Raw genomic sequence first — 13,105 nt, 5'->3', positions numbered from 1 at the left:
AGGAAGGCATGACTTCAAGTTTGGCCTCAGACACTAGCAGTATAACCCAGGGCAAATCTCTTAAGTATCCCTAAGCCTCAGTATTCCCATGTGGAAAATGGGGATGATAATAGTGCCCACTTCCTAGAGTTGAAATGATATGGTAACATCATGATTATAAAGTTCTTTACAAAATCTTAAAGTATTGAGAATGCTATTATTATTGGTAATAGTGGTGTTGACATTGTTGTCAATGGAGTCTCTTTCCTTCAGCCCTTCACAGTCTGACTCCATCCTACTTTTCCAGGATAATTTTACATTATACCCCCTCACAAATTTTACATTCTAGTCAACCTCGTCTACTTCATGTTTCCCATACAGCATCTTCCTTTTCACCCAATTCTCCCCTTATCAAAGCTTTTCTCCCATACCTGAAATGTTTTTCTGCCTTTTACAAACCTGTGCCCTTTTAAGACTCAACTCAAATGCCACCTTGAGAAATGAGACCTTTCCTAATTTTCCCTCCTCATTAGTGCTTCCCTTGCAACTAAAATTATTTTGTATTCATTTTGTACATATTTTAGATTCATTTGTATACCAATTGTTCCTCTTCTCTTCCCAGGAAAATGTAAGCCCCTTGAGGGCAGGGACTGTTTTGCTTTTGTCTCTGACCACAAAATAGAAAGAAACTTATTAAAATATTTGTCAATCTGAAATGGAAGGCTTGGAGATTCCACACCATTAATCTAATTAGTAAATAATAAATATTTAGTAAGCAGCAAGCACTGTGCTAAATGGACAAGATACAAATAGAAAAAGAAAGATAGCCCTTGCCCTTGAAGAATTTCTAATCCAATGGGGAGGACAATACAGAAAAGGAAGCTAAAAGGAAGGAGGCAGGTAGCAAGGTACTCCAGGCAAGGGCATGATGAAGGTCCAGAGTGGTGCAACCAAATGAGATATCTAAGCTGAATCTCCCCTTAAGTGGAGTTTACGATCACACTCCCCAATCAGAGGAGCAGAAATAGAATACCAAGGCTGTTGGGATTTGGCAGGATGATGAGGTTGTCCCAAAAAAGAGCTTCCTGGAACATGGTGGAGAAATCAGAGAAGTCCCAGTAACTGAAGTTCTAGTGATAAGGGGTGAGATTGGGAGAAATCTGGCTCCTTAACGACTTCTTAGATCTAACTGTCCTATAAATTTCTTAATCAGAGAATATATGGCTTTATACAGCACTCTTTTATATTGTAGCCAAGGAGAAAAGCAAATCTTTTCAGTTTTCAGTGTTCAAATACGTTCCTTCATTCTAGTGCTAGTATCATCTGCATAATTGTAGACCAGCAAACATGATACAATGGAAAGAAAACCAGATTTGAAGTTAGAAGATTAGGCTTCAGATCTTGGTTCTGCCACTTACTTCCAGGGTAACCTTCATCTCTGGATCTGTTTCCTCATTGTTATAATGAGTAGGTTGGACTTAACTCTAAGTTCTTGTGTCATAGAAGAGGGCATTTATGAATTTTAAAACAGAATTTAATTTAAAATTTAAAAACAAAGTACATGAATCCCTGGGGTAAGGATTCAGCTTTATCTCACATCTCTAAAAAGTGGTGCCAATTAACTTTTGGTGCCTAAATCATTCCAGGAATCCTTAATTGTTCATTGTTCTTTACCTGGTTCTGTATCTGGCTGTGCCTTGAAAAGACCCTTCTTTCCCTGCAGGGCTTCATGGTGTACCTTTCACTCTTGTACATCCCTAATTTTCTATACCTTTTTTGTCTCTTTCTAGCTTGTGACTGTGACCCCAGAGGGATTGAGATAAATCAGTGTGACCGCGTCACAGGCCAGTGTGTTTGCATTGAGGGGGTGGAGGGGCCACGCTGTGACAAATGCACCCGTGGGTACTCTGGCATCTTTCCTGATTGCGCTCCCTGCCATGAGTGCTTTGCATTGTGGAATGCCATCATTGCTGAGCTGACAAACAGGACCCACAAATTCCTGGAGAAAGCTAAGGCCCTGAAGATCAGTGGTGTAATAGGGCCTTATCGAGAGACAGTTGACAATGTGGAAAAGAAAATCAATGAAATAAAGAGTATACTTGCCCAAAGCCCAGCTGCAGAGCCACTGAAGAACATCGGAAACCTCTTTGAGGAAGCAGAGTGAGTAGCTATGAGTGGTGGGAACAGTTCATAATATTACTTCAGTCTTGAAAACAAGCACCAAAAATTTGCCAGAAATTCTTTACCTTGTTATTATTTTTTAAGAACCCCTTTTTTAGTTGATGTTGCTCTATTGAATACATATCATCTCCAAAATACAAAAAATTTTAAAATTTTTCAAACTGGAGAGACCTAGTTAAACAGAACCAAATCATGTAGGATCACAGGATAAAATATATATTATTTCTTTCATCTTATCCAATAACACAAGATATTTTCAGTGAGCCTGCAAATGGGATGACAACCTGATGTTTTTATTTAGTTACAAAAATCTACTCTATCCACCCGCTCCACTGACCATTAAGTGTAAAACAAGAGGATAAATGACTTGTCCTAGAAGTATTTCTATCTATTCTCTCAAACAAACATAAAGATGAAAAGAATGAAACACTAATATTTGTCAATCATTGAACAACTATTTGCTAGATAACACACAGTTCACATTTTATGTAGCATTTTAAAGATTTGTAAAGTGCTTTATATGGATCTCATCTGATCTCATAATAACCCTATTTTCCTCCTCTGTAATGAAAATGAGGAGATTGGACTCAATGACCTTTTTAGGTCCCTCCCAACTCGAAGTCCTTATGATTCTCTGATGATAGAAAAATGCAGTTATGAATTTTAAAAGCAAAATATCTGAGTCCCTGGGATAAGGGTTCTGCTTTACCTCTTCTCTACAAAGTTGTGCCAATTAACTTTTGTTTTTTAAATTATTCCAGAATGGATGCTATCACTATCCACTTTTTTTATATTAGGAAACCAAGACTCACAGAGATTAAGACTGCCCAAGATCACAGTTAATATCTACCTTTTTTTACTTCATATCTATCTACCTCTTAGATGATTTCCCTTACCATCCAGACAAGTGGTACAGAAATAATTAAATGGAAATGACATCTTTTATTACTCCTATGGCAAAAAAGACTTTTACTATGGACTGATAGGCAAAGGACAGCTGGTACAACACTATGAAGATGGAGCCTGGTTATATAATTTTTCCCATCAAAAGAAAGTAAAACTAGGGGCAGCTGGGTAGCTCAGTGAGAGTCAGGCCTTGAGATGGGAGGTCCTGGGTTCAAATGTGACCTCAGACATTTCCCAGCTGTGTGACCCTGGGCAAGTCACTTAACCCCCATTGCCTAGCCCTTACCACTCTTCTGCCTTAGAACCAATACACAGTATTGACTCCAAGATGGAAGGTAAGGGTTTTATTAAAAAAAAAAAAGTAAAACTGACTTCTTATAGACAAATCTTTTTGACTTTTTATAACTAAATCCCTCTGGGAAGGTGTCCAAGATGAAAATTCTCCTTACTGGTAAAATTTCATTTCACATTCCGTCTTGGACTCTTTGTGACCATGCCATTTTCATGACCCAGTAAATGGATGGCCCAGAAGAACAATGCTTTTTTTAATTCAGTTACAAGTGCTGCACAAAAATTACTCATGTGCAACATGTGCTTTCTCCAGGCTCTGCCTCTCTGATCATATTGGGTAATGTCATAGGCACAAAGTAGAGAGAAGTGTTGAACTGAGTTGAGTTGAATTGGCAGTGATGTTCGTCTTGCACTTAATTAGAAACTGCTCTTCACCTCTCCATAAACATCTCCACCACTGTCCCTGGGAAATTTCTCCTAAAATCTTCTACTATAAAGTATAAAAATGCTATTAAAAAGCAGAGAAAGCAAACCAAAAAGCTCTTGAACAAGGAGAAAATTGGGGGAGGATATGGTGGATATGACACATCCTTCCTTTTTCATTTGAAGCTAAATTTGGAGAATTCTGTCCATGAGACCCAGATTATCAGTGAAGGCAATTACCAGATGTTCTTTGTGAATTCCTGATGCATTTAATGGAGAAATTTCCTTTGGTGTGACTTCTAATGAGGTTTTACTCTTCAGAACATAATGGTGACAAGTTTTTTTGAAAGGCAGCATTCCCATTGCCAACCCATGAACTCAAAGATTCTTGAGTGATTTCTAATTTTCCTCTGGGGAAAGAGCGAAATCTGGTGTTCTTTGAGAGGATGCCAGGAGGTCTGTTACAAGACGACATTTTTCTAACAGCTATAATTCTACATGCTCTATTTGCCCAACTAGCTGTGGTCTGATCTTCTCAAGGAAAAAAAAAATTGCATTGCTACACTTCAGTGCTAGTCTGAACTCACTACAAAGAGTGATGGGGCCCCCAAAGGAATATGCAATGTACATACATACCTGTACACAGATGAATACAAACCTACTAAGACCTGTTCATTCCATTTCAAGGAAAATAAGATATAAGACAAGACTGTTTCATTGGCTTTTTTTTTTAAGGAAATATCTTGGTATTGCAATCGTTTCATCATTCTTTTTGTCATACATATCTCCATATCTGAGAACACTGCATTCTTTTCTATGTAAAGTTTCACAGCATTCTTCCTCTCTAAAAGGGCTGTTTGTTTGGGAAGGAACAAAGGAAGTTATATGGGGCTCTGTTTGAAGGGAGGGGAAAAAAGGCTGGTTTTACTGGCACTTACTGGTCTTCCTGGAGGTGGGCTGTGTGGCTTCCTCCCCACATGCTCCATCTTGAAATCACTGTTGGCAGAAAGGAGATCTCTGGAGCTCCAAGAAGTGTTTTTTTTGGGGTGGGGGGTAAGATTCAACAATGCAGTCTATTATATCCCTCAAATTTGTAGCAATCAAAAATGCATTTGTAATTATGTGGGATGTGAAACAAATTATGTATGGTACTGGGTATTCCACACTCTGACCTATGCCGTTGCTATGGTTTAAAAGCATGACGGCAATATTTTGGAATTTGTCTTAAATGGTTAATCTTCCACAAGGCAGCTGGGTGGATCTTTGTTTTGTTTTCATCAAAGAAATGGCATTTTTTCCTTAGGAGAAAATAAAACCATTGAAAGACTTTTAAATAATCCTATATGATTATATATAGCAAGGCAAGGTGGCATAGGGAGAGAGACAGCCTCAGAATCTGGGGCCATAGGACCATAGATTTAGAGCCAGAAGAGAACTTGGACATCCAATACAGCTCTCTTATTTTATAGATGAATAAACCGAGGCATAGAGACAGTGAGTGACTTGCCTAAGGTCACACAAATGAAAAGTATGAAATACAGAACTTTAATTGAATTCTAACTCCCAAGTCTATTACTCAGCCAACTGTGCCATTTAGCTAGTTTCTTAACCTATTAGTGCCCCCAGGCAATTCTCTACAATTATAAATAGCAGAACAAGTTTTATCTCTAAAGGAAGCTTGATAACCAGGAATTCCTTCGAGGCATCAAACATATCACCTTCAACAACAGTCCTGAAGGGAGCCCAAACCAGATTAAAATGTAATTGGGAAAGTTTTAACAAAACAAATAATATACAACAGAATCCAGATAGAATTAGTTTGTGGTTTTCTGTGTCAATATGTGGCCAGCAGGGATCATTTATTTATGGTTTAGTGGCCCCTGTTTTTACTTGAATTTGACATCATTGCTTTAGATTAATGAAATTATAAACCTAGTCCAAAAAGAGAGCTGGAGGGGGAGAGAAAGGGGGGGGGAGAGGGAGAAGGAGGAAGGAAGGAAGGGAGAGGGAGAAAGACAAAGGGAGAGGGAGAGAGGGAGAAAGGTGGCATTGTCTATGGAATTGGTTTTAATCCCAATCAAGTTGAAAGAGCTTTACCACGAGGAAAGATAGTAGAACCCCATATTCATAGGGGGATACATTCCAAGATCTACCATGGATGGCTGAAACCACAGACATAAATGAACGCCTGCTGACCCCCATATATATGTACTTTTTCTTCCCACTGTTGCCCATGGCCTTGATGCTCCATGCCCCCCCTCCAAAACTAAAAGAAAGTGAAAGTGGAGGCAGAAGAGACTGCCTGGGGACAGACCTTTGCCACAGGGAGACTTCCCTCTGTGAATGGACTTCCAGGACTTTGGAAAGGGAGCCTGCAGATAAGGGACCCGATTGTACTAAAGTAGCCCTCAGAATTTTGACAGGGTCTTGATTATTCATGTGTGTGTCTACCCCATCTCACAATGCAGACCACAACTCTTACTTATGGTCCGTGACTCTTGGCCATGTTGTCTCATAAAGCTACCACTAAAAAAAACCAAACAAGCTGCATTTATTTTGCTTGAGCAGATTTACCCTTCTGTCCACAGGAAGCTAACCAAGGATGTTACCGAAAAAATGTCAGAGGTTGAAGCCAAGTTATCTGATGCAGCCTCAAAAAGTAACAGCACAGTTGAAGAGCTAGATTCCCTCCAAATGGACGCACAGAGCTTGGACAAAACAGTGAAAGAACTTGCTGAACAACTAGAGTTTATCAAAAACTCGGATATTCGGGGTAAGCGTATGTTTTGGAGGATGGGGGCAGGAATTATAAAGAATAGCCTAACTCAAAGAATTTGTTTAAATGCCAAGCTATTCTTTCCTTTTAGTGTCTTGCCTGTCCCACCCCCTCACTCTAAAGAGCTTTCTAACTGTTTTCTCAGCTGTTCTCATCCAGTTTATGGTTTAGATGAGGATGACAAATTCCATATGCCAAATGTGGGAATTGGGGTCCAGCAAGTCTAAAGGGTTTCTCAAAGATCTACAAAGGGCAAATGGTGGCATAACTTCTAGAGTAAAACTCGTGCTTCCTGTTTTTCTGGTTAGTTATTTTAGCTCACTCCTTACCCCCAAATTCTTGGGTAGGCATACTCTTGGATGGCCTTGGGATTAAGTTGAGACTTCTACAAATCGCTTTAAATTGAAAATGCTGCTTAGTCAGGAAATCTTTCTTTCTTTCTTTCTTTTTTCATAAATCCTTAGCTTATTGACATTGTGGGCCTCTTAGAGGAGCCAAAAACAGCAAAAGAAATCCCAGAGTATGTTATATCATATTACCCATCACTGTTGAGTACACAATCAGCCTCTACAAATGTTAACTTTGGCCCTAGCTACCCGACATCAGAACATCTGGATGAAAAGTGAAACGTTCAGTCAATTATCCGGATGTTTTATCTATACAGTGCCAGCTATCCAGATGGTTCCAAATATGCAATGTCTGGCATCATGTAACAAAATTATTCCAGATAATTGATTTAATTTTTCACTTTTCATTCAGATGTTCATCAGATGAATGATTATGGATGGACCAAAGATTATGCCAGTGAAAGGGAAATGACATGGGTCTGTTCACGCCTTGGGATCCCCCCCCCCAAGTTTTTACAAACAATTTCATTTCTTTATAAGTGTAGGGCAAGGTAGCACAAAGTTATGTACTTGTTAGTGGAAAGGGGTGGAAATCTGAGCATTTTTAATTTTTTTTCTCGTAGGAGCCTTGGACAGTATTACCAAATACTTTCAGATATCTCTTGAGGCAGAAGAAAGAGTGAATGCCTCTACCACAGATCCCAATAGCATTGTAGAACAGTCAGCCTTTACTCGAAACAAAGTGGAAGAATTAATGATGGAAAGAGAGACCCAGTTCAGGGAAAAACAGGAGGAACAATCCCGCCTTCTTGATGAGCTTGCAGGCAAATTACAGAGTTTGGATCTTTCTGCTGCAGCTGAACAGGTAAACTTTGGAGGTTTGGATTTTGTGGCTATGATGCTTGAGAAGAGAAAATTCATTTCATTTCCATTGACAGTGTCTCCATTGTCCCAATGCATTGTACTATGGATAAGAAGGTACAAAGAAGCTATATTCAATATGGCACCTTTCATGGATGAATTACAGAGGCTTTGAATAAATTTGCTCTTTAATCCTTACAGCAACCACAAAGTAAACAGAGTAAAAGTCCCTTCTGCACCCCCCCCCCTTCCCACCACAGCATGGAGGTACTTAAGTGCTTTGGCCCCAGTCCCATGTATCCATGACAAAGGCAAATAAAGGAATCTGAACTCTTACTTTCAACCTCCTTTTTCAGCTAACCTATACCCAAATCACCCTCATGATCCTTCTCTGAAGGTGTAATTCATGTGCCATTATTTTTATTGACTAATGATTAATTGACTTTGGATGTAGATTAGACCCACTTTATTTGTTAGCTTTTTCCACAGATGTTCTCCAAATAGTAAAGGCTATCCTAAGGGAAGAATTCCTATCATTGCCAAAGATGATTCCTAAGAGATTTATAAAGAGATCGATCCTTTTCCCTTAATGGGTCATTCACAGGCTCCTTTCTACTAATAATTTTACCTCATTTTTAGCCCCAGTTGCCAAGCTCTTGCTGCTCTTATATTTTAGAATTAACATTAATACAGAAGGAAAGGGCTTAAAAATAAATAAACAAATAAATAAGGGGCAGCTAGCCAGTTCAGTGGATTGAAAGCTAGATCTTAGAGATAGAAGGTCCTGGGTTCAAATGTGGCCTCAGACACTTCCTAACTGTGTGACCATGGGCAAGTCACTTGATCCCTTTTTACCTAGTCTTTACCACTCTTCTCCCTTAAGAACCAAAACAAAATCTTGATTCTAAGATAAAAGATGAAGATCATACAAAAAAATTAAAATAAAATACAAAAATAATAAAGGATTATAAAAATAAATACATGAATAAATAAATAGATGAACAGCCTGGAAAATTAGCACATTCTCAGGACCTAAAAAATATTAGCATGAGAACAATTGACTTATGAAACTCTTGAAAGTCAGGCAACCAGCCTAAGAATTCCTACTAACCTTACTTAAGCCTAATTGCAGAAGGCATTGGAAGGAAAATGGGGCCAAGTAAATTCCTAAGGGTTTTGCCTCGTGATAGACTTCTAAGTACAGATGAGATAGAAAATGAAATCCTCAAGAGATATGTCTCTTTATGAAGTGCCTGTTTTGTGATACTGTGCAAAGGGCTGGGACTACAGAACAAAAATGAAACAAGGAGTTTATGATCTGTTGGAAGAGGTCAAATGCATGCATATATGGCTATATCAAACTTTGATTAGGAAGACACTACAAATGGGGACTCACAGGAGGCTTCACGTAGAAGGTGGTGTTTGGGCTTTTTTGGTGTTTCTGTAGGAAATTAGGGGATTTAAGAGGTAGAGATGAGGAACGAATTTATTCCAAATATGGAGGCTAGAAGCCAGAATGCCTTTTGGCTGGACCATAGAGTAGTATATAAAAGAAGGAAAAGCCTGGAAAGGTCAGCTGGAGACAGATAGATTGTAAAGTTTTTAAATGCCAAGCGGAGTTTTGTAGTTGATTTTAGAGGTAATTAACGGGAAGCCATTAGAGCCTGTTGATCATGGGGATGGCATAGTAAGATGTGCTTTAGGAAAACTACTCTGGTATCTGTGAGGAGGGATGGGAATGGGAGAGAAGAGGTGGGGAAGCCAACTAGAGAGCTATGGCGATAATATAGGCAAAAAGTGATGAGAGCTCCAACTAGAGTAGTTTGGTAGGAATAGAGAGAGTGGGACTGGTGTGAGAGATGAGAAATAGAATTGACAAGATCTGGCAAATGTGGGATTAGGGGTAACATGCACTGTGGATAGAATGCTACATTTGGAGTCTGGAAGATCTGGGTTCAAATTCTACCTCAGTCACTACCTGAATGACCTTAAGACCCTATTTGGACCTCAGTTTGCTTCTCTGGGGGCTGAACTGGTTAACCTCCGAGATCCTTTCCAGCTCTAGCTCTATGATCCTGTGACTACTAAGTTCCCTACCAGCTCTAAATCTATGATTTTTTGATCCAAAAGAGTAAAACAGGCAAAGGTGTCCTAGGTTGAGAATATGGGTAACTGGAAATGACGATCGTGCCCTAGACAGAGATGGAGAAGTTAATGGGAAGGATGGGTTTGGGAAGAAAGGTAATGAGTTCTTTGGGTCGTGTTGGATACAATGCATATTTATTAAGCATCTAGGATGTACAAATTTCTGTGCTAAGGATATAGAGATGAAAACAAAACCTTTCATTCTGGTTTTTTCCCCCTCAAGGATGTTTACAAAGCTTTGCAGACATTTGCTCTAGAATCTTACAACATCCAAGTGAAATAAACATCCTCATTTCATGGACAGGATTTCTGGAAAATTCATTGACCCCAATAGTAGACTGGCTAAAATGTTCTTTGTTACATTTGAATATCAACTCCTTGTATCCAGCATCTTTGCTGGCATTCCAGTATTTGCTCCATACCCCACTAGATTATGTTATGGGTCAGGACCTGACCCATAATTTCATCTGTACAGGGAATTCCCGGGTGGAACTCCTACCAATGTAGAGTGGTACCTTCTTTGCAACCTTGGAAAGTTGTCTACTGAGAGATGAAACAATTTGGCACACAGTCAGTATGCATCAGAGGCAGCACTTGAAACCAGGTCTTCCTACTCACTATGCCATAATATATATTAAAAATAAAACAACATTCTGCTGACTAAAGTAATAAAAGGTTACAAAACCTTGGGGGAGTTTTTATGATGAAATGTGCCATATGGGGCCTCTGGCTCTGACTGTTGTTTCCTGCTGCCTTTCCAATCAAGAGAGCAGCAATGGAAGCACCAGTGAGTTACCTCTTCTTTTAAACTCCTCTTATGGGGTGTGACATTCCCCACTTAGAAATCTGGATTCCCAACACCTCTCATGGAGTGTGGGAACATGTGTCCCTCTTGGTTTTCCAGGTACACCCTGTCCTTTATCTCGGAATATAGCTGGCTAGAGCTGAGCTGTTCTGTGTTATTTTTTCCCTACCCTTGTCTCAAAGGGTCTTTTGAAACAAAACAGACCTTCTGGGTGAGCTCTTGAGCTGTCAGGCTGTTTTCCAATAAAGTATCCCTGGTGCCTCTCTGCTTCTCTTGAATAAGGCTGTTTTTGGTAGTGTTCAGGATTGTCCTTCTCAAGCTTTTCTTGTGAAATCAAATAAATGCATTGTAAGGCCATTGGTTCAGCTTGAATGCAAAAAAATGAAATATGCTTAGAAATTTCTCAAATTCAAATGATTGGAATGAAGGAGTTCTGCAAACTTCTTTTTGAGGTGGATAGAATCTTCTTTTACCTGATTTCCATTATCTTCTTTTGAATATTTCCCATCAATCATTACTTTCTCTTTTCCAATGAATTATCCAGGATATTCCCAATCCCCAAAAAGAATGAACTTGTATTATCTTTCAGAATCACACACATTAATAAAGTGGCTTAAGAAAAGCATTAGCACTAGAATGGTGCTTTCTCAACACATTCATTCTAGAGCACCCTTCTCATTGCTGAATAGGAATGGCAGTCAAGGTGAGTCTCGTGCTCACTGCTCTTGATGGTAGATGTAGACAGCGGTTGGTGGGAGGAATGAAAGCAGCCTCATGAAAATAATATATTTGACTATATACAGTGCAGTAGAAAGATAATCCCTAATCTGTCTCATTATTTCTGTAAGAATGGACAATTTATCTGGGTCTTGGTTTCCTCTTCTGCAAAATGAGAGGGTTGGACTAGGTGATCTCTCTGTCCTCTCTTCCATCTCATAATCTATGACCCTTTAGCTAGATGGCCTCCAGTGTCTTCTCATTCTGACTCGATACACACACCCTAGAATGACTTCTTCCATGGAATTCTCTTCACCTATTAAAGTCCTACCCATCTTTTGTAGCTCAGAGTAAATCTTGTCCCTTCTGCGAAACCTCCCCCAACCACATTTCTCCAATTTCCATGGCTCCTAAGAGTATGCCAAACAATGGCATTGGCTATGCAATGGCATTCCCTAGTCGTGTTACTCATCTTTCTCAAGAAGATTGTATTCTGTGAGTATAGAAAACATCTGCATTTCTTTTGCTTCATATGATGTTATGCACAAAGCAAAAATGCTCAGTGATTACTTAATGGTTGACTGACTTATAGGGGTGCAGTTCTTTTTTCACTTAGCCATCATAGCAGGGACCTCTCAGCCACACTATAAATTGTATCTGAAATAAACCCTTGATTGGGTTCTAAAGTAATTCCTTTCTGAAAGTACTTTGCCTTTTTCACAGAATGGTATATACTTGTGTATGAATTACATAAGCCTACTAGGTTGTAAGTTCCTTGAAGGGAGAGACTATGTAATGAATCGAATCAAATTTATTGAGGGTGGCGGAAGAAGGAATATGAATTAACAACAGGGCTAGAACACAGGCCACAGGGATTTCATTATTCTTCCCTGGTGAATTGTAGGTTTACTTCCTAGAATCTTTGACTACATCCTTTCTTTCTCCATCCTGTTAGCTCTATGCTTGCAGTTTTTCTCTATACTTATTGGACATTACCAGAGTGTTCTAAGGGAGCCACCCAAGACCTACACAGATACTCTGCAGCCAAAATGGTATCTGAATATTCTACTTGACCTTGACTTGTTACAGACTTGTGGAACTCCTCCGGGGGCCTCCTGTGCTGAGACACCGTGTGGGGGGCCAAGCTGCCGAACAGATGATGGAGAAAAGAAGTGTGGTGGACCTGGTTGTGATGGCTTGGTCACTGTGGCACACAACGCCTGGCAGAAAGCCATGGACTTTGACAGAGATGTCCTCAGTGCCCTGGCTGAGGTGGAACAACTCTCAAAGACGGTAGGCAAGTTAGAAGCAGCCTCTTGTTGGGAGGGAGAAGATGGAGAGGGAGAACCTCTGTCCAAAGGATAATTTAATAGAGGTATTCTTCAAGCATGTGCCAGGCTCAAAAGGAATGAGTGAGCATGGGACAGCTGAAGAAGTTGTTTCTGGCCTCAAACATCATTCTCAAGTGAACAGTGTTGATTTCAGAACAGGTCAAGTCTCAAGGCTAATAATTTGAGGCAATCCATGTAATTTAGCCTGGGTTCAGCATCCACTAAAATGCTTTAAGCCAAAAAGAAATTGTTTTGGCCAGTTAATCATTTTTGTAAAAGGGAACATCATAGCTATATTCTAATCCAGACAGTGTGGAACAGTGGAAACACACAGAGCAAGAAA

At 39.6% G+C, this 13,105-nt stretch overlaps 1 protein-coding gene across 2 annotated transcripts in view; it reads left to right on the top strand.

The window, feature by feature from the left end:
- The window catches only part of LAMB1 (laminin subunit beta 1), a 92,742-nt gene that overhangs the window by 69,806 nt on the left and 9,831 nt on the right, over window positions 1-13,105 (top strand). For both annotated transcript variants that reach the window (XM_001363804.5, XM_007504122.3), the window contains exons 25-28: window positions 1,770-2,139; window positions 6,369-6,553; window positions 7,527-7,768; window positions 12,521-12,724. In XM_001363804.5, the coding sequence (XP_001363841.2) occupies window positions 1,770-2,139; window positions 6,369-6,553; window positions 7,527-7,768; window positions 12,521-12,724 (1,001 nt within the window). The remainder of the gene's footprint in view (window positions 1-1,769; window positions 2,140-6,368; window positions 6,554-7,526; window positions 7,769-12,520; window positions 12,725-13,105) is intronic.

The sequence above is a fragment of the Monodelphis domestica genome, chromosome 5, assembly GCF_027887165.1.
Source record: "Monodelphis domestica isolate mMonDom1 chromosome 5, mMonDom1.pri, whole genome shotgun sequence".
Lineage (NCBI taxonomy): Eukaryota > Metazoa > Chordata > Mammalia > Didelphimorphia > Didelphidae > Monodelphis > Monodelphis domestica.
The sequence above is the reverse complement of the archived record's forward strand: the minus strand, read 5'-3'. Positions and strand labels throughout refer to the sequence as shown.